The sequence below is a fragment of the Anguilla anguilla genome, chromosome 5 (genome assembly GCF_013347855.1).
Source record: "Anguilla anguilla isolate fAngAng1 chromosome 5, fAngAng1.pri, whole genome shotgun sequence".
In the NCBI taxonomy this organism is placed as follows: domain Eukaryota; kingdom Metazoa; phylum Chordata; class Actinopteri; order Anguilliformes; family Anguillidae; genus Anguilla; species Anguilla anguilla.
This window is the reverse complement of record NC_049205.1, coordinates 46,888,773-46,914,869: the sequence shown is the minus strand read 5'-3', so window position 1 is coordinate 46,914,869 and position 26,097 is coordinate 46,888,773. Positions and strand designations below refer to the sequence as shown.

Sequence of the window (26,097 nt, the reverse complement as noted above, 5' to 3'; positions counted from 1 at the left end):
ATTATTATCTGATATCTTTGATATTTTTGAAAATTTTTAGGCCTTCAAGATTTCATATAAAATGTCCCACAAATTAATATATGAATTCAAATTTTATTTTTAAGTTTCTCTCTGGAAATATATTTAATGTAATCGTGGTATCTATTATATTTTCAAATGTTTTAGGGGGACTGATCAAATTAGCTCATTAACTACAGTAAGAGGCAAGGACTCCTGACGTGTTTTTGCAACACAGAACCAGGCTTTTTAACCCTCCTGTTGTCCTCAGGGTAAAAAATGACCCTATCCTAGTTTAACAGTAATGGAAAAAACCCTAAATTATTTTTTTTCCAACAAGCCATTTGATGACTTGTCCTGGAGTGACCCTACCTTTAGAAAAAGTTAAACTTTGTCCTTTTTATATTTTTATAAGAGCCGTACACCAGCCAGGTACGAAGATTGTCTCACAGACCTTTTTAACCCTGCAGTTTTGAAATCAGAAGTCATAATCAAAGTCGAGCGCCATACATCTATTACAACATTTAAAAAATAAAATAGAATAATGATCATGTGTGCTTTGTAGCAAAAACTGAGTGGTGTAGACAGAAGAAATACATACATAGCCTCTCTGGACTGTGAAAAAGGAAAACAGCTCTTCACTGATTTATTGATGAGTGACAGGTTTCCTCTCCATGAAAAATATAAATGTAGGGTTTAACAATCAGTGAAGAGGCTTTATCACAGGAAGTCTTGCAAGGGTGGCTAATTTATGACCCTGTGAACATACATAATATGAAGAAAACGCAGGGGTTACACTCTCTAGGGACTGACAAGGTTTGAAACTAGCCACAGTTGGTTAACATCAACCCTATTAAAAATTTGGAAACATGTTATAGTACTAACTGAATTTAGTTTGTACTAATGGGGGGGGGGGGGGGGGGGGTTGAATTCAACATATTGTTTGCCTTACACATGACACAAACTAGAGATTTAAACTTTTACGTAGTTTAGTAATGATGACTTCTGAGAACCTATGTGCTGTTGCACAGGAGTTAAGACAGCTACTCAATAGCCAGTAATAGGATTACTGGCAAGTGAGAAAGATGACCTACTTCACAGATTATTCAAACAAAGCACATTGTGTTTCTGATGGCTCTGAGTGTGTGCTGATGGAAGCTTCCAGTTGGCCAATAGAAAGAGCTGGCTGAGGCATAAAGGTACTGTGCCCTGCTGCTATGTACTAGTAGCTTTCTTCAGCTAAGGAATATAATACAACTGAAAAACGCACCCAATTTTAAAAAGCCACGTTGGGCTGGGAATAAATATTCTTTCAGGGATAGTTTTTCATTTGAGAAGATACACTGGCCCCACTGAAAATAAATGGAGTAGCAATGGTGTAATACAAAAACACATAATTATGTTACAGTAGAGTACCAGCCCACCAACCCGGTATTCAGAGATTCAGAGGTTGGCCTGCCACTGCAGGTCCGTGAAGCAGCTTGTGGAAAATTCTCAAGCAACACAATCAAAATATATGTTTTTAAAACAGCTGATTTCCAGAAAGGACTGGTCGCCAAAAAACCAAAAGTGCAATATTTCTCTGTAAGCCTCACAGAAGGAATGCTGATAGAGTGTACTGACAAAGCACATAATTTCTCTTCCTTAAAATATCATAAAATTGAAAGATAATACAAGTCATTACAAATAACCAAAACGTACAAATAAGGTATTTAATTTTTTTTTATTTTTTTTATTTTTTAACCAAAACATGGTTGATTGGCCATAGCTTCACCCACAAACTAACAAAAGGTAGTGAGCTGGCATGGCCTCTCCACCCTCATTGTTCAGCAGCAACTCCTCTGGTAGATGGGATGCCTGCAATGTGCCTGCACCTGTGCAAGGTGCACTCTGTCCCCTGCTTCAGGAACAGTACAGCCCAGCCAGTGGATCACAGAGTGAAAAAACGTGGCAGCTGACCACACGCATTTTGAAAAGGCACATGCTAGGAGCAACCTTCCTGAATGGACTTGACAGTAACTGGCCAGTTACAATTATGGATGGCATTAATAAATTAGAATAAGTTGTTGAAAATGTATGCATGTAAAGAATGGTAAAACAAACCAGTGCACAAAAGTATCAGTTTAATAAAAGAAAAGTGATTTCTTAAACTGGCAACATGCGAGTGATGCAAGTCAATACTTGCATTTCTAAATGGGCAGTTTCCATCTCACAAACATGTTAAGGCTGGCATCATCAGCCATCCACAGCAAAAAAAAAAAAAAGCAGAATATTGCTTTAGCTTATGGAATTCAACAAAAAAGTGACCAAAACCCAATCCAACTTAATTTGGCAAACAGACACCATTTCTTTTCTTTTTCTTTTTTTTTACTTTACAGCCATTTTCTACATTATGGATTATTTTACTGATTAACAGCAAGAGATGAAATGATTGGTCTTAAATCCCCAAACCACATTTAATTCCTTCCAATTACACCTGCTGATTCATTGCCTAATGTTAACACAAGCGACAACCCATATAATTTGTGCTTGTGCCTAAATTCAAAATGTAAAAAACAATAACGATGCACCACCCTCGGTTAATTGTGGAAGTCAGCATTTTCCTCCACCGTCACATCCTGATCCTCCATCTAAGAAAGAAAATGAGGGAGAAAGGATAATCATTCCAAAAGAAAAAAGGTAGGCCTATTGAAAATGAATGCATGTGTATATGTACCAGATCTAAAAATACTCTCTGATTAAAATAAAAAGTTCTATGTGTGAACATCACTATTTGGTATCATTGCTGCACTCAAGAAAAACTAACAAAACAACATCCACAAAAAATACCAATGCAAGCAATTCAAGATAAAATGTTAACACAATATGCTGACCACATAAATACTTGTACATTTCATAGCTACTTTCAGCTGGAGGCAAGAAACAGACAGATATGCTTAGCATTGTGATCAGTTTGCTAGGTGGCAAAATATAGGTTTTAAAAAATAACAAAACAATAATTAAAAATAATGTGCCATTATTTCAACAGACTTCATGCACGCCTGTGAAATAACTACAAAAATTACAATGTTAGTTGTTTACAGAGCTCCCAGCCTTACTGACAAAGCATATTTATAACAACAACATGCAAAGAAAAATGACAGAAGTACTGTTGTTTCAGACAACCTTCTTGCCTGTTGTCATGGCAACAGAACCACCTATTAGATGAAGCAAAACTGTCATAAGTAGAAGTGTTTCATCAGTTGGAAACAAGAGATGAATAATAAATAAAAGGCAGATTGTTGTAAATTGCAAAGATGTCAGGCAAATGCATAGATTGCAACGAAGACAAACTAAAGCTAATCCTGTATTTTGTCGAGCTGTAAAGCATCTTTCTTTGTTTGTTTGGCTGTTTAATTTAGTGCTTCAATGCTATTTGAAAAATATGTCTCATGAACATGGACACAAAGCCATAGAAGAGGCCAAAAAGGATTTTTAGAGAGCAATTGTGACATCGGTGAGTTTTGTGGGTCTACTGAGAGTTAAAAACACAAAGATCCAATTGTTTAAAAAAAAAAATGTTTTCAAAGTTTTTCTGAGGCCTCAAAAAAAAAAAAACAGCCACAGTTACAGAAAGATACTGACAGGTTCGTATACCAGAGAAAGAAGAACACTATGAGACAAAGGGGGCTTGAGGAAACACAACGTGACAAGACACATATGGCAGAAGATGGAATGATGATGGTAAATGTAGCCATTTCTGGGTCAATAGCACACCTTGTAATAAAGGTCCTGTTGAGGAGTCCAACACCTGATGTAAATGGAGTTAAATCATGATCATTGTAAGAAAACACTGCATGATTGACATGCTTGTGACTACATAGAATTACATATAAAAAGGAGTGTATAATCTTGTTTCTTTGCAATACAAAAAATGCATATTCATAGAAATTATATTTAAAATAATTTAAGATAATTTTAATCTTATTTCACAAATATAAAGGGGCAATTTCCTATCTCAAAACCAATTGAGCATTGCAACTAATCTATAAATTCGTTATTAAATATATGTAAATTTATGCAATTTCCCTTTTCCCATACTGAATTTCACAGCCAAAATCATAATAATTTACCTGAGAAAATCTGTAAATCAACATTGCCATGGGACTGAATACGACTACAAAGTAAATCATAACTTCATGGTGAGAATGGATTTTCCCTAACCGACTCCTTTAACTAAACTGACACCTACTGGCTGCCAGTGAGAAGTAACATTTCACCTGCCAATAATTCACAAGTCTACATTGTCTGCTCTCAAATGTTGTACTGAAAAAATGTTGACCAGGTAAATTCAATTATAAAATTATTAGTGAAACACAGACTGTTTTAGTCTCCTCTGTGGGGAAAAAAACTATATTATATGCATTTCCTTGAATCCCAATGTGTCTGACAGTGAATGGGTGATCCAGACTAGATGCTGCTCTGTGTGTATGAGTAAATGACTAATAATAACTCAAAGACATGTTAAGACAAGCATTACAGAATTATATATGAGTTAAAGGATATCCAGGCAGATAGACCATAGAAATAAATGGATGATCCTAGAATCAGTGAATATGCTTACTTCATAAGTACTTCCGGTCCAGAACTGTCTCATTTCCTTCCTGCACCAGGCAACCACGGCACTGGTCAGGAGAGTGAATGGCACGAGGTACAGCAGGGCAGGCTGGCCCATCTTGGACACAATCATGACCGCAAATGTCACAATCATACCAATGAAATAGGCTGTGGAGACAAGAGGAGGAATGCCACACAAGACAACTTCACAGGTTACCTTTGATGGCACCTCTCAGAAAGATCTGACATCTCCCATTTCAGTCCCGAAGGGACCAAACTAACATTAACATTCCAAGAACATTGATTGACATTCCAGTTAGACTCACTTGGTTGAGAGATCATTATGACTAGAACATTCCTGAAACTTTACTGTTTCAACCACAGTCACTAAAAGCATCTCAGACATTTTACATACTAACTTACCGGGAACATATATGGACGGTTATCATGTAGTCATTAAAAGCTTTGAGGCTACATGATAATAATAATTTTAGATGGTTCCAAATACAAGTACTGAAACGGCAGATTTGTTTAATACTGCAAAATTTTCTGTTACAAAACTGAAATGACTGACAGCAATAGTTATTTTCCGAATTATACTGTACCTGCTGTGCATGACAGAAAATAGATCTTCTTGGAGCTGCTGGTCCATACATCAAACCTGTGGCAGTAGGCCACCAGTAAACCTGTTTTGTCAATGAGAGAATGTTACTTCAGAGGCAATGATTAGGGCCACCAGTGTGCCTTCCCTTGTTTTCTCACATGGTACTTCAGTCCTCCACCAGGTAGAGGTCGGAATAGCCTCTTTGTCAAGCCCCTTCTCAAACAATTACTCCATTCGCATCACCTCAGTAATCTAAGGTGATAAAGTAATTGCCCCGAATTAAGCACAGACCATGACAGTGATGGTTACAAGCAACAGTCTCATGTTAAATTCAGTTTGATTACTTGCTACTGTGGACATGCTACAGTATTTTAAAATGTTTTACAGGGCCATGTCACGTTTTGCTAAAAGCAGTGGGAAATGCCCAAATTAAAAATGACAGCAGTTATATAACATTTAACTTGCGCAGAAAATTTTTTTAAAAAATTAATTCATGATTCAACTAATCAACTGATCATGGTCTTCAACCAAGACCTTAAGTAGAATCAGGTGTCTTAGCGGCAGGCTAAAACAAAACCCTGTATCAGAAATGTTCACAGAACCCATGTTCACTTTCCTTCCTGACTCCCAATATTGGATAAACAAACTGTTTTTAGAAATGGCTTAATTAGAAACTAAATTGTGTGATTAGTCACTTGACTGCCATTGGAGTGCCTATGGGTAACCCTGGAGAATAACCATTAAAATACACATTGAAATCACTTGGTGGAGACAAACTGGTGGCCCTCACAGTGATGCACAGAACATAAAGAATGAGGAGAGGGGTGCCTGAAAACCAGGTAGTTATCAGTGCAATGCTATTCACCCCCCCCCCCCAGGACCTTTGCATCGGAACCCTGAGTCACCTGGTACAATAATGTCTCCGTAGCCAAGAATGGAGAACTGCATCCCACACAGGTTCTGGGCCAAGGCCGAAAACCTCGGTACTCTCATGACCACAGGCAGCTGCAAAATATCACACAGATGTGAAGCTCCAGTTCAGAAAAAACAGTCAAAACAGAAAAGTACTGAAACACTTCTGAAGCCAGATAAAAAAAGAATAAACTGGAATAAAACATAAGAATGGCCTCTGGAAAACAATGCAAAATCTGAGGGAAATGCATGCATTACCAAAACACCAAATTATTACAATTCAAATCCAAAGGATCGTTTTAAAGACAAGCTTCACTATAACATTCATCCCTACACCAGGTTTCATAAAGACAGTCATTTCAATTTGGCATGTGTCAGTGTAGACAAAATCTCGCACAGTTGTATATACTTCAGGTCTAGGTCCCTGTAATGCTTGGTCCTCCTAAGACAGTGTTTTCTCTTGCGATCCTGCCCACAGGTCTGCTCAGTAAGAGTTTTCTTTCTCAAAAAGGCTCTTTCTGCAGTACAGCACATCTGCACTGCACCACAAAATTTTATACAAAATCCATCTGGGAGAATAACAGTACCCTGTTTAGATTATCTGCACTGTACTGTACCACCCCAGTCTGGATTAAAGGTGACCGATTGTGCAATCTGCATGTGACACTACAAAACTGCTGAGTTTTTATTTTAATTTAATTTTTTTAAATCACAGGCTCACTTTTTGGGGGTTCAGGCCTGGTTTATGACAAATTTTCCTTTTTGTTTCCTCTGTAAAGAATCTTTGTGACAGTGTCTCTGCAAAAAGTGCTACACAAACAGAATTGAATTGAACTGAATTGAACACTCACTTATAAACATTTAAGGTTTAGATTTTAGTTCAAAATATCAACGGTCCTTAAATTAACGTTTTCTTCAACTCAATTTACAGTTAATGCCAATTGTTATGTTAGCATTATTTTAAATTACTTGACTTGGTTTCTGTTCATTAAATTACAATAGCCTAATTGTGATGCTCTATATCTTGTAGTATACATAATCTCTGTAACATTCCTTCATTAGTACATACATTAATACCTAAAATTCTATCATATTTTAAATTTCAAAATAAAATGTAAGCAAAGATCAATACTTATCTGATAAAACTAGGTTTCATGGAGCACATCATATGTACAATTATTTATTTAGCAGAAAATGTAATTGTGTAAAACAATGCTATAACAGTAATACAATACTATGCCCAACCCAGTTTTGTGTGTGCTCATGTCTCAAGGATCCTGAAGGCGAATCATATGCTTGTTTAAGCAGCACACACTGCAAACACCACAGAAGTGGGAGAGTCATGTGAGAGCTTGAGCATATGGAGGAGGGCAAACAGACACACAGTGCACGAATGTAACAGCACAGGATTTGTTCTTGAGGTACGAATGAGTTTATAAGAGCTCTGCCTCCACTCCTGTCACCCACGAGGAGAGCTCAGAGTCAGGCCTTACTTTTTCATGGGGAGCTCTGGGTTCAGCAGGTACCTCCACCATGTTGCCTCCGCTCTAGGACCAAACCCAAGTCAGAGGTTTTTTCAGTAAAAATCAATCCACACAAACACAGCAAATGCCAGGCAGACATGTTATTGTTAGTACGGTCATTGCTCTTTTTCATAACTACAACAAAAAAGGAGACGGCTATTTATGTAAACTCCATTTTTGGTGGTTACCTTTTCCCCTGTAGACCCTGGACCAAGCGCAACCTGAACCATGATACTCTCTCCGTTCTGTGGCAGATGACACAGTGACACAAATATTTACAAAAATGCCAACAGTAATCGAAAGCAGGTCACTCCCAAACGCCTGCAGGCATTGTAAATAGACTGATTTAACAAATAAATTTTTTTCTTATGAACATAAAATGCCCAATCCTAACTGTAGACCTGTCCCCTACATCAAACATAGCCAGGAAACCTATGAGATTTATTTTCGAATTCACTGAACATCTGCACTCACATTATTTAATTGAATGACTACAGAAACAGAGGAAAAAACATGACAGTACATATGCTCCTATAAATAGACAATGGCGTGTGACTCACTGGAGTAAAGAAAGGCGTGATGAAGACAAAAAAGACGTCATACAGAAGCAGGAGGCTTAGAAGGATGACGCAGACCTGCAGGCAAAACATGAAGGGAACGAGACAGGCAGTCAAGAATCACAGTCAGGGGCATCATTTGGGTATGGAAAGATATGTCAATTTGCTTCAGGCTCAAATTTTTGAACTTTCATACGCTTCATTCTTGTATGAAATTCTATTTGAGTCAATTATACTATTTAAGTCCATTACTTCGATAACATGAATGCAGTCACCAAAAACCATATTCACTTAATATAATACTGCTGTTGATATTTAATCCCTCAGCATTCCATAATCCATACCGTACCTTAAAAAAACTCTTACTAGCATGTAAATGTGTGCTGCTATATGTTGCTACATCACTGGTAGGCTCCATTAGGATAGCTAAACATAGGGAAATAGCATTTGCTAGCTAGTAGCAGAATACAGCTCTATTATACCTTACATTTATAACAAGAGATACCTAAGAAATCTAAGGCAGCATTACCGCTAGTGGGATATCAGAGAGCCTGGAGCTGGAATGAAATTTGACAGTATAGTAATTTGTTCTCTGAATAATAATTTAATAAGTACAACATATTTTTCTTTGTAAAATTTAAAGACAAATTTAAAATAAAATTACAAAAAGAGGCATCAGGCCTCACAGTAAGGTTTTACCTTAAAGTTTGACACAGTTATGGTCTTCATAAAGTTCAGACAGAATGCAATGCCCAGGAGATCCTGCAAAATCCAGATCCACCTAAAGTGAAATCAAATTTGAAATTTGGATTTGGCGATCATATTTAACCCTTAAATAATAAAGTAAATATACCAAAATAGTCAAAATGATAGACACTGCAAAGCTGCTCATAATGACTAAGGATTTGTGGTTTTGAATTCAGGCAAATACTGTAGTCAATGATACAGTGAGCAACCATTTCGACATAACTAACCAAGATGCGTACAACAAACACGCCTACAAAATAAATTTCCTTGAGTCTGTATAACTTAAAACAAAGTCCAGACTACGTTTCTGAGGTTAATTTCCTGAAGACACGCCTACGGCCCTCCCACACGGAACAAGAGAAACAGGGCTGCATTTGTTCATACAGTACCTGTCCTCATTCCTGTACACCACCCAGACCACAGCCACAGCAACACTGACTGCAGCCAACAGCAGCGACCTCGCGGAGAAATCTTTTCCAAGGAATGAGAAGCTGGAAAAAACAAGACATTCAATCTAAGCACAGGCCCAATAGAGTCACAGGAAGGTCAGTCTGGCCAAAACATGAATCAGAAATGAACTGTGTAGGACAAACAAAGAGAAATGTCTACTTGCGCCATTCAGATTTGAAGCGTTAACTGACTTTTATTAATTGAAAAACTATCTGCAGAATCAGACCACTGGGCAGCAATAAACATGTTGTATTCTCCAAGAAAGACAGAAAACACACATTACTGGAACACAAGAAGGGCATAACTGAATACACAAGTGCTCTAGATGTAGGTCCCACTTACTTGCAACTTCCACAACCTACTATTTCCATGATCGCATCCAAGCAGCTGTGTAGGGCCACGGCAGAGGCAAGACAAAACACAGCAATGATGACGTACACTGGAAATGAAAAAAGTCACAACACGCTAGATATTTCCATGAACAAATATCATTGCTGACTGACTGACTGACTGAAAGGACAATCACTGGAAATACACACCAAGCCACGTGTAGAAGAAGTACATCAGAACCAGCATGGTGCTCATCAGAGCCACAAAGATGATGACTTTGAGTGGAGAGTAAAGAGACAAGTCGCCACTGGAGCCTTTCCCCTCACAGCTGCCCACGGCTGGGGATTCGTTCAGCCTGTCCCTGGAGTGACACACAACACAACACAACTCTTCCTCAGTATTAACTACCCCTGCAGCAAGAACTAAAAAACAACTGTTCTCCAACTTCAAGTGGTGGTTGCTACTACCAGAGACATTCAGTCTAAGTGCAAGTCAATGTGGGGGTCAGCAGGGACACTACAATTTCTTAGGCATCTTCTTCAAATCACAGTCCAAAATTGAAGACAAAAGCAGGTAGCCTGTCGGCTATTTCAAAAAAATAATTACTCCCTCTAAAACCAAACAGTAATACACTTGAGCTGTCATTGACAGTAGAGATGGATTAATGGTGATGACCACTCTTTTTTGCGTTAGAATATTTTTAATGAATTCCTTTAACATTTTATTTCTTGGATCATCACATTGATCCTCCATCAACTGAGGATATCCTACCCTGGCACACATGTCCTCTGAAAATGCAGCCGGCCTCTGTGTTGTTTAGTACACCACCTGTGCTGCACTGTCTGAGCAGGACTATATGACTTATGCAAGTGGCACAGCCAAACCACAGACAGACTGAAAGGGCCTGACAGACCATGCACCACTGTTGCATAATAAGGCTGGGAATAACCTTGTAATTAAACCCTTCTGCCCAGAGTGAGGCCAGTGTGGTTGTACACCCCCTCTCCCCTCAGGAGCCACAACCAGCACTAGGACAGTCATTACATTTCTAACTAAAAATAAACCATAACAAGTGAACGCTGAACTACATGCTCATAAATAAAGGTACAATGGACGTACCTTTCTGTTCTTTAAAAAAACTAATTTCCCAAATGTACACTGAAAGGTACAGCAGTGTTCTTTAGGTACAAATAAGTACCTTTTACAAGCAAAAAAAGGTACAAATTAATTATTAAACCAATAGCTAGGGGTACCTCCTCATCGGCTAGGGGTACACTTTTATGTACCTATAGGGGACCACCCCAGGGAAGAGCTTTTGTACCTTTTAAGTACCCTTTCTTCTGAGAGTGCAAGGATAACCCCCGTAGCTAGATGCATTTCTTAGATGTCCCACCACAGACTTTTCACCTATGAATACAGTCTCACCTTTCAGACATGCCACTCCAGTAGGCTCCCATAGCCACTGTGAAGATACTGAGAGCCAACATGACGAAGAGGCTGACATCAAACACAGGCAGCAGGGGAGCATACAGCCTCACTGCCATACCACTGGGAAAGGTCTAAGAGGAGCGAAGGAATTAACAAAAGAATATCTTATAGTGCATTCACGTATTACGACAAATTATTATTCAAGTTTTGTATATAAATTTATTGACATTTATGGTACGCGCTAATCAATGTAAGTAAAGACCATACATTCAATTTGCTTGTGTTTTAAGGAGATCACCTGCTGTGCATCCATAATGTCTCTGTATCTCATGAGCGCCAGAGGAATCTTGACTTTTCCATAGTCGGACTCATTTGCTGAAGGAGTCAACTAAAATGCCCAAAGAAACAGTTGAAAATTCAGTGTTGGCTTACTAAGAATTTAAAATCTTTTTTTTTGGAGTTTGAGAAACAAAAAGATGGTAAAAGTACTACACTGTAGTCACCGGCACAAAACAGTTTAATCCAACCAAGAGAAATGCATTGATTCAAAGGTATTCCATATCACTTGCTCATAAAAATATGAATATGCATCCAAAGCATCCTGAAGACAATGACTATTCATTTTACCTGATTTTGAATTTGTAGTAGGCAAGTCTAATGATGTCTCAAAATGAACCTTGGCCACAGACTTCAACAGACTGGAGCAAATGCCTCCAGCTTCAAAACTGCCGTAATAAATATCAAAACTACAATAAATACAATACAGTATGCATATAAGCATCTACCATGGTTGTTTTACTGGCAATGAGGACAGCAGACGCTCCAAGATCTTGAGCAACCAGAGCTTTCTGACTGAAACCACACTCCCCAAGCATCACCACCACTGCTCTCCCTCTCAGTGCATCAGGAGCTACACCAGATTCACTGCAGAGAAAGGTTGACGTCAGGTTTACCAACTGATACTCCACCTACAAGAAGACAGAAAGACATCTTTTTACATAATTGTCAAGCATAAAATGTTATTATTTGTAGAAATTACTAATTAGTAAACTAGCAAATGAACAAAAAGCAGTGAAGCACTTGCAGTGTTTAAACAATCTTTAACACAGTCCAAAAGAAATACATGTCATCGGCCACTCAATTCAATTGAATACAAATTAAATTAAAGTCATTTATCTGTATTCAATACAATTAGAGGTAAACACATCTTGTTTTTAAAACAAGTCAATATTTTATGAAGCCTCTATTAGAATGTAAAACTGACGCAATTTGCTTGGTAGACTGTCGCGCAATTTTTTTCACATAGCCCTGTGATAAATTCTTCCAAGCCATTAAATGTTATTTTGACTATGCCTGCATTTTGTTCTTTTCCCTGTCCAAGTGATCACACACAGCTGAAAGAAACGTTTTTGCCAATCAGTCGTTTTCACAAAGGTACAGCCTAATGAGTCAGATCTGTTTACATTTCTCTGCATTCATAATTCCACTGATTTAACCAGATTTCCTACATGGCTGGCTGAAAGGCACTCCCAGACCATCACTATGCTTCACTGAATGCTGCAGACAGGTATCATCGTACTTCCTGCCAACGCTTCTTCTGACATATTGGCATCTCTGTGAACCAAATTCGGACTTACTGGCCGTCCAAGACATTCTGCCACTGGTTTTTGCCCTATGCTTTATGGTCTTTTTTGTACTGCAATCTCTTCTGCTTGTTGTCTTACTGCAAGAACGGTTTCTGCCTTACATGATCATTTCTTATAAGGTTTCTTCGCACGGTCGAAGCATTTACGACTCAGACGATGAGCAAGCACATCAATGGATTTCCTTCTGTCCCTCAAGAAAGAGACCTTTAAAGGGGCAGTTCAACCAAAAATTAAGTTAAGGTATGTTTCCACTTACCCAGAGTACTGTCAATCCATCCAGATAGTTTCACATTTGACAAGTTTCATAGATATCTTCTGCAGCTCAGCCTGATACAATAGACTCCAAGATTGTGTGGCCTCAAAGCACCAAAAATTTACATTAGAAAAACTCAACAAGGTCTCTTTTCAAATATAATGCCACAGTGACTCACAAACATTCAGAGAGCTTCATCTCTGGATGGAGTTTCTGGATTTATAGACAGCACACTTGGTAAGTGGAAACATACCTTAATTTCATATTTGGGTGAACTGCCCCATTAAGTTAACTGTTCATCATATGCAGACATCTTTTTGAGTCTTCCACTGCGCTTTCTGTCTTCAACGTGTCCAATTTCCTCAAGACGGCTTGAAATCCGGTTAGGTGGGCTATGTATCCCAAACCAGATATTTCCCTGAAACAGTATTCATTGACATTGCCAGTGACCCTTAATTTCAAAGTTTAAGCCTACAACTGTACAAAGTTACACATGACATCAAGTAATGTAGCGCGATGCTACCAATATGTAAGTTTGTGTTTGAGGTAACTTACTGCATTGCTGAGGGACGTTGACAGTTTAGTCCAAGATGAATTGTAAACAAGACAATACTCTTTCTCGGCGGACCCATCCGAAATGTGCAAAATTGCTTCTTGAGAGTTCGTCTGAAAGGGACAGTATTTGGTCGTACGTAATCCTTAAGATAGATATCACAGTAATTAATTTATACATTAACAGGGGGTTTTAGTAGCCTAATGCGTGTTGAACACTAAAATGTAGTCACATAAGCATTGTTAATTTGCACATTAGCTACAGCCATTTGCACATAAAATATATTGTATTTTAAGTCATTTCTAGACTGACAATGACTGAAAAAGTAGCCCATATAGACTTGCTACAAACGAATAGGAGGTCTTCACCGTAGCACCTGGTAGTCTGCTGTTCTATAATAACGTTACCTAGTTAGACTACAATGAAAGCTTTCGATGTATAACAATCCAGCCCGTCTAACATAATTTAATGTTGACTACAGTTCCCAAAAATAAACTGAGAATTACTTATCTTTCGTTAGCTCCAATGTTAGCTATAGCAAGGCTATTAATGGAGAGCGAAACGAAACAATTCTCCTCATACTGCTAGTATTTTGGAGGCATCAGGCTCATGAATCAAATTTAAACAGTCAACTGGATACCGACATAGCTAGCTAGCTAACTTACCTGTGAAAACATGTAAACGATAAATAGAATTATCGTTAATGTTCTTGCCATGGTGGCATTAGCACGTCCAGGACAACAGATGTTTCGTGTAGGCTACGTGCTTGTTTAAGACTGTCACAGTTTTACTGTCTAAAAAAGTTTAGGTAATTGTCTTTAGTAGCCAGCTAGCCAACCAGTTGTTTCCCAATTGCCCAGTTCGTGTGATTGCTTCATTGTTACTGAAGCAAAAAGTTTTTCACTTCCTGTTCCGTTGGCAGATCGCGTCCATTACACAGGCTGTTACATACTGCCGTGCACATGTCACGTATTTATTTTTTGTATTCTTTGTGAATACGAGTTGAAGCGTGCACTCTGAGCCACATTTGGAGTGGCTCTTGAATAAATTAAATGAAAAGTAATTCTTATTGACAATAGATTTCTTCATCTTTTTTATGCATAGGTAAGATTTCCTTCATCTATCATGCTACGCCATTAGCTATAACGCATTGGAGTAGCTATCCGTGGTGTTTCACAGGGGAATATGCAAAAACAGTGCATTGTAAATATTACAGGAATGTCAACTACAGTTTTATCATTCAGCTAGAATCATTTGAAATATGGATAGAAGCGTCCACTGTATGCATACCATAAAATTCATTATTATTATTATTATTATTATTATTATTAACAATAATAATAATAATAACAGCAACAACAGTTAATGAGAAAAAACTATTTTCAGTTTTTGCATCAACATGCTAAAACGTCCTTTAGACAATTCATATTTTGAAGATTTGTATTAACATGTATGAAAATGAGAAATTGATTGAAATGCTACTTTTACAAATTTCCATTTTTATTATGCCACATTTTTTAAAATCCTGAGAAAATTGAGAAATCCTATCATAATATTGATAGCTATAGCTGATATCCATAGTCCATCATTTAAAATACAGTGTAATGAACCTATGCATGAAAGCTATGAGAACATACATTTGAAACATGTCTACAAAGGTGTCTAACAAAACTATTTTTTTTTTAAAAACAATGTAACCCACATTAATTAGAGCAAGTGAAATATTGGTTCCACCAAAGCTGTGCCCTAAAATCTCTTGAGTGGCCCAGCCACCATCTGATAAATGAATTGGGCCACGATTCAGCGAAAACGCTAAATAGATTTCCAAATATAAAATCTATATCTATAAAGTCATCATTCTGTTGTTCATCAGGCATTAGGATCATTATTCATGGTTTAACAACAGGTATTTCAGTGCGACATCAGAATGGTGTCACTAGCAAAACAGCATTGATTAACAGCAGTTCAAATATTGTGCAATTTTTAAATATTAAATTAACAGAATCTCAGCCTCTCTGCTATGGTACATTTCAGAACATGGCAGTGTAATGGATGCCTCCTCAGAGTAACAGCTGTTGCTGATCTTCACAGGCTTCCACAAAGGCCACAACTTCATTGACTGGAGTGGAGGAACCATATGATAGCAGTACATTAATTGTATCGAATGGATAACACTCAGAAGCCATACATTAACAAGAGAAATTTTCAGTAGGTAATAGAGTCTCTAGACTTATGACAATCTGACATACAATGACTATACTATGACAGTTTAGACATTTCTTTAAAAACAAGATGAGCAAACATTTTTGGCATGTGATACCATTTACATTACAGCAAGTTGTGTTCCAAAATGAAATAAAATATCAAGTTAAAGTGAATACATACAAAACAAGCTGCTCTTCCAGTCATTCTTGGCCACTGTCAGATGCTCCATGACCATACCCGCCTTTTGATTTCATTTGAACTTGAAAAGATTCCACCTTTACAATAAAAGAGGTTGCTTTACATCTTCTTCTTTTTTGAAAAGTAACAATTCTAATTTAAAAATATTTTTTTTATTTCTATGGAGAAGTTAGTAGGAAGGCAAAGACAAAATCAACGCAGAAAAAAATTAGTGGCTATTTAATACAGACAATTCCACAAATAGTTGTAAAGAAATATAAATAAAGGATGATATGACTAATTTTTTTTTAAGCAGTATTGCAGGCATGATGTGAATATCCATTTAGAGAACTGAATTGATTATTCCATCAGGAACTTATATACAGCAAAAATTACTTACAGATGAAAATCCCAAACTCATGTCCCCAGATCCCACATGTGTGGTGTGGATAAAATTGGTTGGCTCTCCGATCATAGAACGGTCAATTCGCCGTCGACTTTTCTGCAATTAAGAAGGATAAAACTGACAAGTGCAATTATCTAGATTTGGAAACATGCATAATTGCTGCACAATACACTGCACAAATTTAAAGCGTATTTTAAGATATTATGCAAAAATGTACTCATCTGCCTGCCTTATCACTGCAACTTCCTGCATCAATTCTAGAGAGCACGGAAAATCATAAAGTCTTCTCTAAAGAATATGCCGCCAGAAACCTTGTCACTGCGCAATCCACTAGCTGAGCCAGCAGTGGCAGTCATGATTTGATACCAGACTACAGGGTGAATCATTTCATTATATATGATTATATATCATACAGCAGTGCTGCAGTGTATGAACTCACTCAAGATGCACACACGCCCATTTTGCTATCACACATCGCAAAACTATAAATCTATTTTGACATTTTAACCAAAGAAAGCACAGACTCATACAATCATCCAAGGTAATGATTTAAATGTATTCAGCAAGTGTACTTACTGGCTGGGGTTGCTCTGCAATGCAGCAACTGAAACAGACCCAGAATTCAGTCATGTCGACTAAGCAGAGACAGCTTCCGCACTCTGTCTTCCTGTTGGCCTCAGTGGTGACACCACAGATATACACTTCAAGCTAATTACAGACAAACGAACAATATAAACAAAATTGTCTCAAATATACCAGGTATCCTTATGTCAATGAATAGCTAACACACATTATAGTTGGGACACCGATGATCAAGAGCATCCGGACAACCTGGAACATAAAAGAATTACATACAGATTCAGTTACAGGACTGGTTGCTCCAATCTTTCTCATTTTTTACTTGAAAACAATACAACAGTGTTTTATTTGCTTAGTACACTCCTTTATCTAGAGCAGTTTCCAATTTTAATGTCTTGAATAGTAGTTTGCACGTGTTGGAGCCCAACCCTGTTCCCGAAGATCTAATGTCCTGTAGGCTTTCATTTCAACCCAAATTTGGCACACCTGATTCTACCAATTAGGTAGAATGTTAGGGTTGGAGAGAAAAATTACACAATGACAAATCTCCAGGAAACAGGGTTGGGCAGCCCTGACATGGAGTTTCAGTGCAACAACCGATACAGTGCTCAGGCATAAATTAGCAGTATCCTATTTCACTTAAAATCTACTACTGTTTACTTTGAAGTTTCAAGCTTAAACCACTACTCCAATCCAGACTTCTTAACCACCAGTGAATATGGATACATGTAAATTCACACCTGACAAAAATCCACTTTGAGGTTCTGAGAGCTGAAGAAGTGTTCTGAGTGAGAATCTTTTTTCCACTATGCAAAACAAGTTTGTGTGGCTACCTCTGCCAATGAATAAGTGACTCCGACTGATGCAGCAGTAGACTGTTCTAAAATCTTATAAAACTCAATTTTCACATTAAGGAGAAAAAAACCGAACTATTAACTATGTGTCACCTTTATAGCTCTTTTTCAAAATTGTCATAATACATTATCAGAGAAGAAATTGTATTTTACTGTCAATAACGAAGGAGACTACAAACAAATAACCAAATGGCAGACATGGTGTTTCACATGTACTTACGATGTCACACATGGTAAGTACAATGGAAATAAGGTACTTCCCGAAAAGACCAGACTCAGTGACAGAGTAAAACACTGTGAGATACCTGCTCTTTGGAAGTGTCAATAGTAGTGTGATGGAGTAGCAACAGTATGCATTTTCTCCAGTAAGTTGACCATTGAGCATAGGTACAGACCTCAACAGACAAACCCCACTGATGTTCTATGCCAGGTGTCAGCTGCTGAATGTTGATCAATTTTAAACATCATTTATTACATTTAAATAAAAATTAAGTATAAATAGGCTGCATTTATTCTCACCAAAAACAGATATATGGAAACCTTAATTTTTTTTCAGCCACAATTACTGTCAGCCTCGCATTTAACCACAAACTGGTAACAGATGTGCAGAACCAGACATGTAAACAACCCATAGTGAACAGTCACACCAAAGATATGATGAAAGAGTGAAATTATGATCATTGTAAACAAACAACTACATATTCAAGATAAAAAGTGAAATGATTTATGTTAATCCAAACAAAACGGTTGAATGCATTTTGTTGAAATGCATTTTAAATAGCTCAGAGATGTTAACCAGCTCCTATAAAATATTATGATGAGCAATTTTTAACTCTTTACTACCAAAATGTTCTTTATCTTACATTTCATGGTAAACACATAATCAGTCAAATGCTGTAATTTTCCTTTACAGTTAGAATAAAAATTCCTAAAGTTCTTAGATGATATATTGCAACGGCTCTGGGTAGCATAGAGCTGTGGTTTGAAAAAAAAGCACAGGCAGTCATTTCAAGACGCTGCACAGCTTCCCCAATAGCAAGAAATCTAGGTCAAGTTGTGCAACACCCTAACATAAGAAAACTGTAAAAATAAAAAAGCTTTAAAAAAGTAAAACATACTTCACTTTAGCCGTCAGTTATTGAACACTTTGAGAATATTTTGCTGTTAGAATGTCGCCTCACGAAGAGATGCCATACTAACAAATTCAGTAACACACAAAAAAAAAAAATTACAATATTTTATACTTTCGACACAGTATGTACACCTTCATTATCGTCTGTCGGCCTACCTGGATTCCAAGTGTAAAATAAGTTAGCGAGTAACACAGCCCCCCTCACATGGTTCAATTTAATGAACGAACACCAGGCTCTTATTTGTGAAATAATCCACTATAGTATACTCGCTTCATAGTAGCCAACTGTCATTTGCCCACGAACCGGATGTAGCCTGGTTATCGTTCATTTGAAAACATTCATTACCGCATTTCCTATATTCATGTGAAATAAGAAGGGCAGTGCAACAATGAGTTCATTGACTTTACTGTAGCCTAAGTGCAATTATATAGCAAACGAAAGCGCACACATCATGCTTTGTTCACGGAGACAGATAAGTAGCACAGCAGGTAGAACTTCAACGTGCCAGCTAAATCACGTTCTAATCTCAAACATTTAGCTGTTCTCAAAGTGATAATAACGCTACCTGCCAGCTACTGCCGCAGATACGTCATAATTTCCAGGGTAACCAAAAATAAAATAAAATATTTCCTGTGTACCACGTAGATTAGCCAATAGTTTGTTGAGAGACGGTTTACTATTTCTGGATTTTAATGCGGTGTGCACAATCACCTGTGATTTTAACTAAAACAAATATATGGAATTTATTTTCTGATCTTCAACAAAAAGTAGGCTAATGATGGCGTTCAAGAACCCAACTTAAAGTATTGCGGCAATACGTTACCTATTTTACTGCAACCTGACATTAGCTGGCGCAAGACAGCCAGCTATTCAACAGTAATGAAGACATTTATTTGACCTTTTTTGACATGTATTTATACAGCCATCTGAGGCGTTGTCGATTTTACCTTGTGTTTTTCCTTGATTTTATTTTTCCAAAGTTTTATGAAGATAGACGAAGCTCATGGTACGTTTTCATTTCATTAGCTGACTTATCTGCCAACTTCCCTCAAAGTGCGTGCAGTGAAACTGCACCTCCTACCGTCGCAATGACAGCTGGGATTTCATGTATTGTTGTATACTTAACCTACCATTTTTGAGGAAGTTCTTTTCGATAACTACCTGTTTTCAACGCGTCTTCCAATTATGCAATTCTTGCATTTTCATGAAAAAAAAAGAACTGGAATAAAGAAAGTGTCATAAAGTGCACGTATAATTTAGAATGTGCACGAGGATGCTTGGGGTATTTTTAAATATATATAATTTAGGCTATCTATAATATTGGTTCTCTATTATTACACTAGCCTATATGACATTATAGTAGTATTATACTATCTAGTATTCTATTCTTAGAATAGAATTATATACAGACAAGCCCTGCTTTGGTTTTTCTTCTCATTCTATTATGCAGTAAAACTATGATGTATTAGTGAAAACGAGGTAGATTATTCTATTTCTCAAGTCTATTCTATTTTTTAAATACTTCTCCCCCAAGCCAAGTATTATTAACAACTCTAGACTATTCTGGAAGTATTCTGGAAACAAAAATGATGAGTAACCGCTCGTCATAACTATACATTCTAATTGATCATACAGTTGAATTGTTCGTGGCTGCATTTCGCCCACAACAGTATTTATGTAACTACACTGACACATGTTGAAAAGAAAAATATTTGCTAAAATGTATTCTCTTGCTTACTTTCTGTTTAGAATACAAAGTTAATTTAATCAAACAGTCAATAGATCGAATCATTATCCTATGAAACTGGAATGAAACCATTACGCAATCTTGCAACATAGTTTACTTCATCCATGTATACAGCTGAATATGAACTTCAGCCATTAAGGCACATGGCCTAATGGTGCAACCTTGTTTCCTATTACAGCAGTGATGTCCAATATGATCTGAAAAGGGCCAATGCAGGTGCACTACGACACCGGATTCAACTAATTAACTATTAATGGTCTTCAATCAAGAGCTTGATAAGAAGAAACCATGTCTTGGTACTGGGCTAAAGTAAAAATTAGCACTCACACGGTCACACCAACCCTAGTTGAATGTCTGGACACCGCTGTTGTATGGGAATCAAAACTTCACTGATCTCATAAATCTTAGCCCCTATCCAAGATTATCCACAATTCATAACATAACAATATAAAATATTAATGGTAGGCACAATTGACTATTCAGGGCAGAAAAGTAAATGAGACCTGTGAAAATATTGATTGAATTATTTACTTGTGCCTTGAAAAACATTTGAAGACCTTTATCTGCATTCTAAAATTGATATAATGAAGGGCCAACCACTCTCTGGTCTTCAGACCCCAGAATACCTTGCAATTTGATGTTATATCTCCCACACTGACTAGAACAAACACCACCTCATAGTAATAGCTGATTCAGATTCACATGTCTTGTGTGCATGCAGGTGGTGGCCACAGGGTAATGATGTCTGCTAGACTAGTCAATATAAGTTTACAGCATCTATGCCAGACTACAGAATACTAACATAATACTTACATTTGGAGTGTCTGACCGTTGAGTACATGTAACAAGGCTTGAAGAACAATTTATTGTGATAACATGATTCTACCGGGGAACATCAAATGTGTACAAATTGTGTAATCTTTCTGTTGATAAGTTGGTGTGATTTTTGAGGTGTACACAATTCTGTCCAATATTATTGTTTATACATTTTCATTAATACGTTAAAAATACGACTAAAATGCCTGTGCATTTGATATGCACAATTAATTTTGCTCTTGCAAGGCGGGGAACTGTATACCAAAATTGGAAGCAGGTCATTTCACTTTATCGAGATGTATAGATAAATTTGCGAGTAGGCTAGTTTGTCAATGTGAAGGAAATATTTGCTGAGGTTGAAATGTTGCAATTCCATACAGTATGCCTAGGCAAATCATGCTACGCGAAGATCATCCCACATTAGATCTGCCACTGGCAAAGGTTAGCGTATGGGTCACCCATACGACCCAGAGTTAGCTTCTAGTCCGTAAATGGTAATAAAGGTCAGTGCGTTTTATACGTGAAATCGACTATGAAACGAGTGCAAATGCAATTGTCTCCCTGTGTTTGTCCAAGAGAATGCAAGTGAAGTGGCATGGGATTTTTTACAGCCCAACCCTGCGTCAATGACACGTATGATAAGGTCTTTTGAAATAGATTATTTTGTAAATAGACTTACATGCAATTTGTAACTATCTTAAACTCCCGCATTTGCCTTCATTCGGCAGGAAATAACAAGATTTAAAACTAAATCCAGAAGTTTACACGCACTTGCAGCATAATAGCCTATCTTGGTAAAATTGTTGAAACCTAAACAATAAAGAGACAATGGATTTATATTGCAATCAGTAACAAACAAGCGAGATAGCCCACAAACACAGGTGATCGGCAAGTAAAATAGTTGGCTAGCTCATCCTCCTTTTAAGTAATAGCCCATTGGGTGCAAATAACTTCAGCCATGCGCGACGTTTTATTTTTTTCCGTTTGAATAAACTGCGATGTATGTTATAGCCAGTAATTGCCAATCAACAATCCGTTTTTTGTTCATTTCCCTTTCTTTTCGGGGAAATATCTAACCTACAAAAAAAAGAAGAAAAAAAAGAAAACGCACAATCTATTATATAAACGATCGCTCGGAGCCGCAAAATACGTTTCCTGCAGCTCAGTTTTGGGCTTTCGGAACAAAAACACACAGAATCGTTTTTAGGCGTGTCCTCAATCACAGGGTGGAGTACCCGTAGGACGAAAAGAAGGTCGACACGTTTTCAACGCTGTGATTGGTTCGGAATATTTTGTTTCCGCGGGGACGCCAGAATTTATATACCCAACGATGCTGCTAGAATGAGAAGGTGGAAAACTGTGACTGAGCGTACGGGTCTCTCCTGGTGGAAATCGAGTGCATTGATATCGTCCAACTTTCACAACAGTCTGCGACATGGAGGAATCAAGTAGTTGACGTTTCTTATAACCTACTCTTTTTAAGCTTTCTTCCGTCTGATCATCGTGCCCTTTAAGTGAGGCGTCCGGTCCGGATTCTACGTTTTCAAGAGCTACGGGATTCCTTTGTAAAGATGAAGTACGTTATCGGCATTGGCGGGTGAGTCGATGAATGATATGTTACCCTACGTTATTATTGCCAAAGCCTTGGAATCCTCGCATCTATAGATGGACCTCTGCAGACACGTGTTTGGCGACCATAGAGAAGTAGTTACTTGGTTTTGCGGGCAGGATTACCCTTTCCCCAAATCTTCATACAGTGAAATAACAACTGAAATGAATGACTGAAATGAATTTTCAGGCCCTCATCAATTGTCTTATTGTATGTGAACCTATATTAGGTAGCTTGTAGGCATGTAGATTCAACGTTAGACTCTGGCCACTGTCTTTATGATCATAACTTTTTTTGTTTCACTTTCCAAAACAGAGTAACAAACGGTGGAAAAACCACCCTCACAGACAAACTTGTCAAGGATTTACCCAACTGTTGTGTCGTTCATCAGGATGACTTCTTCAAGGTGAGTTGTAATGTGAAATTGGTAAATTCAGAAGTTTAGCTGGAAAACAGACTTGCTGTTAACAAGTTACAAATAACCATTATTCATCAATAGACAAACATTAACTTGATAGATGAGCTTGACCAAAACAGAATATGTATAATAAACAGAATAGGCCTATATATGGTCAATGCTTTAATGCTATAGTCTCTCAATTCCACACAACATTTGCTAAGTTCCAGAAGCTGTCCACTGTGAGATGAAGTAACTTAAGTTCCTTACAATATACTCTGTGGACTGTTCGAGAGCATATCTCATCTGTGTATGTTTCAGCCCCAAGATCAGATTGAAGTTGGTGAAGATGGATTTAAGCAGTATGATGGTAAGCTGTGTTCTTTTTAACAGGGTTGCATCTGCGTACGTGTTTGTGACATGGGCACCTTATGTAATGCAATCAGCATGCTTCTTAACTAAAGAGACCCGATGGGACGGTGCCCATTCTCGTTCATCTTCATTCATGTTTTTCCTGTGTCTATGCTTTAGTGATTACTGCTCTGGACATGGATGCCATGATGAGCACCATCTATGCTTGGCTTGAGAACCCAGTGAAGTTTGAGCGGTCGCATGGCATCAACAACACTCTGGATACAGAGATGGCCCTGGAGTCCGAGCACGATGATGAAGGTGTCCACATCCTCATTGTGGAGGGCTTTCTGCTTTACACCTACAGGTGATTTCCAGCAGCACCTTTTTAAAGATGACAGATTTCCTGCATATTGGGCATTATTGCTGTCTGTACTTTGAGCATTTGAAGAAATGAAGGTATGCCATACCTATTGCAGTAAGTGTCGAATGTCTGCATCTTATCTTGTCCTCAGACCTTTGATCGACGTATTGGACCAAAGTTACTTTATTTCCATCCCATACGAAGAATGCAAAAAGAGGAGGTGGTAAGTACAATCTAAAAAGTTCTGTGCATGCAATGAAGTTACTGTGTGGGGTGATTTGATGTAAAGGATGTCCCCCTCAAGACTGTTAAGAGTGTAATGCATTGGTGAATTTACACGTGTCTGAAAGCTATGGAAAAGTGGGCATGAAATGTAAGGGAACTTTGTCTCTTACAGTTCAAGGAACTACTCAGTGCCAGACCCACCTGGCCTCTTTGATGGCCACGTCTGGCCCATGTACGTGAAACACAAGAAAATCATGGAGGCGAGTGGGGTTGACATTGGTAAGCAGTGTGAAGTGTACACTTGTGCTTGGTCATGCAGCACTTGAAACACTTCAATAAAACTTTTTCTCTCCAACAGTGCAGCTAGATGGAACAAGGTCAAAGGAGCAACTGTATAATACTGTCTACGGGGAGGTGCAGAATATCATCCATAAGCATTAAACAGAGGTGATTGGTTTGAATCTTACCTGTCCAAGCATGTCTGGGCATTTTTGTAGTTGATAACAAAGCTTAATTTTGTGTTCAAATTAGGAGCATTGCACATTTTGTGAATACCATGAATAATTAGAATTATGTAGAATTCAGTGCATTACTGGGAAACACTGCAAAGTATTTAATTTGTGAAAAGGTTATTATCCATGTTGACATTTTCTGCCAGTAGATTAGTTGTTTGCTAGTTTGAAGAACATGGCTAACTAAAAAGTACACGGGGGAAAAATACAGCTCATTTTGAAAGAATTGTACCTCTTGTTATACTGCTATTAGGCGACTTGATTTCCTTGTATACATTTTTGAATGTTCGGCTTAAAATGGCTCTGCAGGAACATTGTAATTGGGCCTCTCCCCTCAAAGCCTGGCAGTTCTGTACTAGATTCACTTGAATGCATTAAACCTAACTGACTGTTTTGCTAATGCAAAGCTTTTTTTGTTTTCCAGGTCGGGTGATCTGAGATGGTGGAACAGGCATTTTATACACATGAGCAAATTTTATATTGCAGTTTGCTGATGTGGCAGCTCAATTTGTCAGACATAGTCAGCTAACAGTTTTAAAGTTAACTTATTTATCCAATTACACTATAATGCTGGCTTAATTTTATATCCACCTTATTTATTGATTTGTCACCAATTGTCTAGATTGACGTAGATTGTGTTAAATCTTTGGAAGATGGTTTCAGCTAGGTGTACCTGTCAATAAAATGAACCTCCTGCAAAATGTTGGTTTTACTGCTTATTGTTAAAGGAAAATATTGCATTGTACAATAAATCTACGTTTTTCAAAGAAAAAGTTTGTGAACCCTTTGGACTTACTTGGATTTCTACATTAATTATTCAATAAATGTGGTGTGATCATCTAACTCACAATAATACACCTAATACAGTCTTTTGAAAAAAATATGTGAATGTCTCAGTTAATGACTTCTCCAAAAGTCGGGGGCGACATAGCTCAGGAGGTAAGAGCGATTGTCTGGCTGTCGGAGGGTTGCAGGTTCGATCCACCGCCCTGGGCGTGTCGAAGTGTCCCTGAGCAAGACCCCTAACTCCTAATTGTTCCCAGCAAGCTGATTGGTACCTTGCATGACAGCCTTTCATCGTTGGTGTGTGAGTGTGTGTGAATGGGTGAATGAGAGGCATCAATTG

At 37.7% G+C, this 26,097-nt stretch overlaps 2 protein-coding genes and 1 long non-coding RNA gene across 6 annotated transcripts; 1 reads left to right on the top strand and 2 right to left on the bottom strand.

Moving 5' to 3' along the window:
- Window positions 1-1,701: 1,701 nt before the first annotated feature.
- LOC118227549 (signal peptide peptidase-like 2A) lies at window positions 1,702-14,859 on the bottom strand. 4 transcript variants are annotated; one of them, XM_035418125.1, is made up of 19 exons: window positions 14,262-14,859; window positions 13,599-13,709; window positions 13,297-13,461; window positions 13,047-13,147; window positions 11,930-12,112; window positions 11,443-11,532; window positions 11,142-11,275; window positions 9,926-10,077; window positions 9,729-9,825; window positions 9,326-9,427; window positions 8,889-8,970; window positions 8,193-8,267; window positions 7,821-7,877; window positions 7,603-7,656; window positions 6,103-6,202; window positions 5,199-5,279; window positions 4,601-4,761; window positions 3,754-3,787; window positions 1,702-2,627 (listed from the first exon to the last, which is right to left on the bottom strand). In XM_035418125.1, exons 5-19 carry the CDS (start codon window positions 12,017-12,019, stop codon window positions 2,590-2,592), a joined length of 1,347 nt encoding a protein of 448 aa, XP_035274016.1. In that variant the 5' UTR covers window positions 12,020-12,112; window positions 13,047-13,147; window positions 13,297-13,461; window positions 13,599-13,709; window positions 14,262-14,859; the 3' UTR covers window positions 1,702-2,589. The 4 variants fall into 4 exon arrangements, with proteins under 4 accessions (XP_035274016.1, XP_035274013.1, XP_035274017.1 ...); XM_035418122.1 differs by lacking the exons at window positions 13,047-13,147; window positions 13,297-13,461; XM_035418126.1 differs by lacking the exons at window positions 13,047-13,147; window positions 13,297-13,461 and having other exon boundaries at window positions 13,599-13,741; window positions 14,262-14,858.
- A 1,180-nt stretch (window positions 14,860-16,039) lies between these two features.
- Window positions 16,040-19,872, bottom strand: LOC118227550. Its single transcript, XR_004765297.1, has 4 exons — window positions 19,106-19,872; window positions 16,961-17,092; window positions 16,379-16,480; window positions 16,040-16,076 (listed from the first exon to the last, which is right to left on the bottom strand). It is a non-coding gene; the product is annotated as an uncharacterized LOC118227550 (long non-coding RNA).
- A 2,751-nt stretch (window positions 19,873-22,623) lies between these two features.
- Window positions 22,624-25,744, top strand: mibp2 (muscle-specific beta 1 integrin binding protein 2). Its single transcript, XM_035417264.1, has 8 exons — window positions 22,624-23,110; window positions 23,438-23,528; window positions 23,841-23,889; window positions 24,051-24,237; window positions 24,386-24,457; window positions 24,632-24,738; window positions 24,818-24,906; window positions 25,396-25,744. Exons 1-7 carry the CDS (start codon window positions 23,085-23,087, stop codon window positions 24,898-24,900), a joined length of 615 nt encoding a protein of 204 aa, XP_035273155.1. The 5' UTR covers window positions 22,624-23,084; the 3' UTR covers window positions 24,901-24,906; window positions 25,396-25,744.
- Window positions 25,745-26,097: the final 353 nt, after the last annotated feature.

Excerpts from the sequence above, each read along its gene's own strand:
- LOC118227549 (XM_035418122.1), bottom strand. The coding sequence starts at position 14,312 with ATGGCAAGAACATTAACGATAATTCTATTTATCGTTTACATGTTTTCA. Across the intron at positions 11,533-11,929 it reads TTGCCAGTAAAACAACCATG|TTGACTCCTTCAGCAAATGA; the intron begins GTAGATGCTTAT and ends TGGGCATTTTAG. Across the intron at positions 2,628-3,753 it reads AACAGGACCTTTATTACAAG|ATGGAGGATCAGGATGTGAC; the intron begins GTGTGCTATTGA and ends TTTCTTTCTTAG.
- mibp2 (XM_035417264.1), top strand. The coding sequence starts at position 23,085 with ATGAAGTACGTTATCGGCATTGGCGG. Across the intron at positions 23,890-24,050 it reads TGGATTTAAGCAGTATGATG|TGATTACTGCTCTGGACATG; the intron begins GTAAGCTGTGTT and ends TCTATGCTTTAG. Across the intron at positions 24,458-24,631 it reads GAATGCAAAAAGAGGAGGTG|TTCAAGGAACTACTCAGTGC; the intron begins GTAAGTACAATC and ends TGTCTCTTACAG.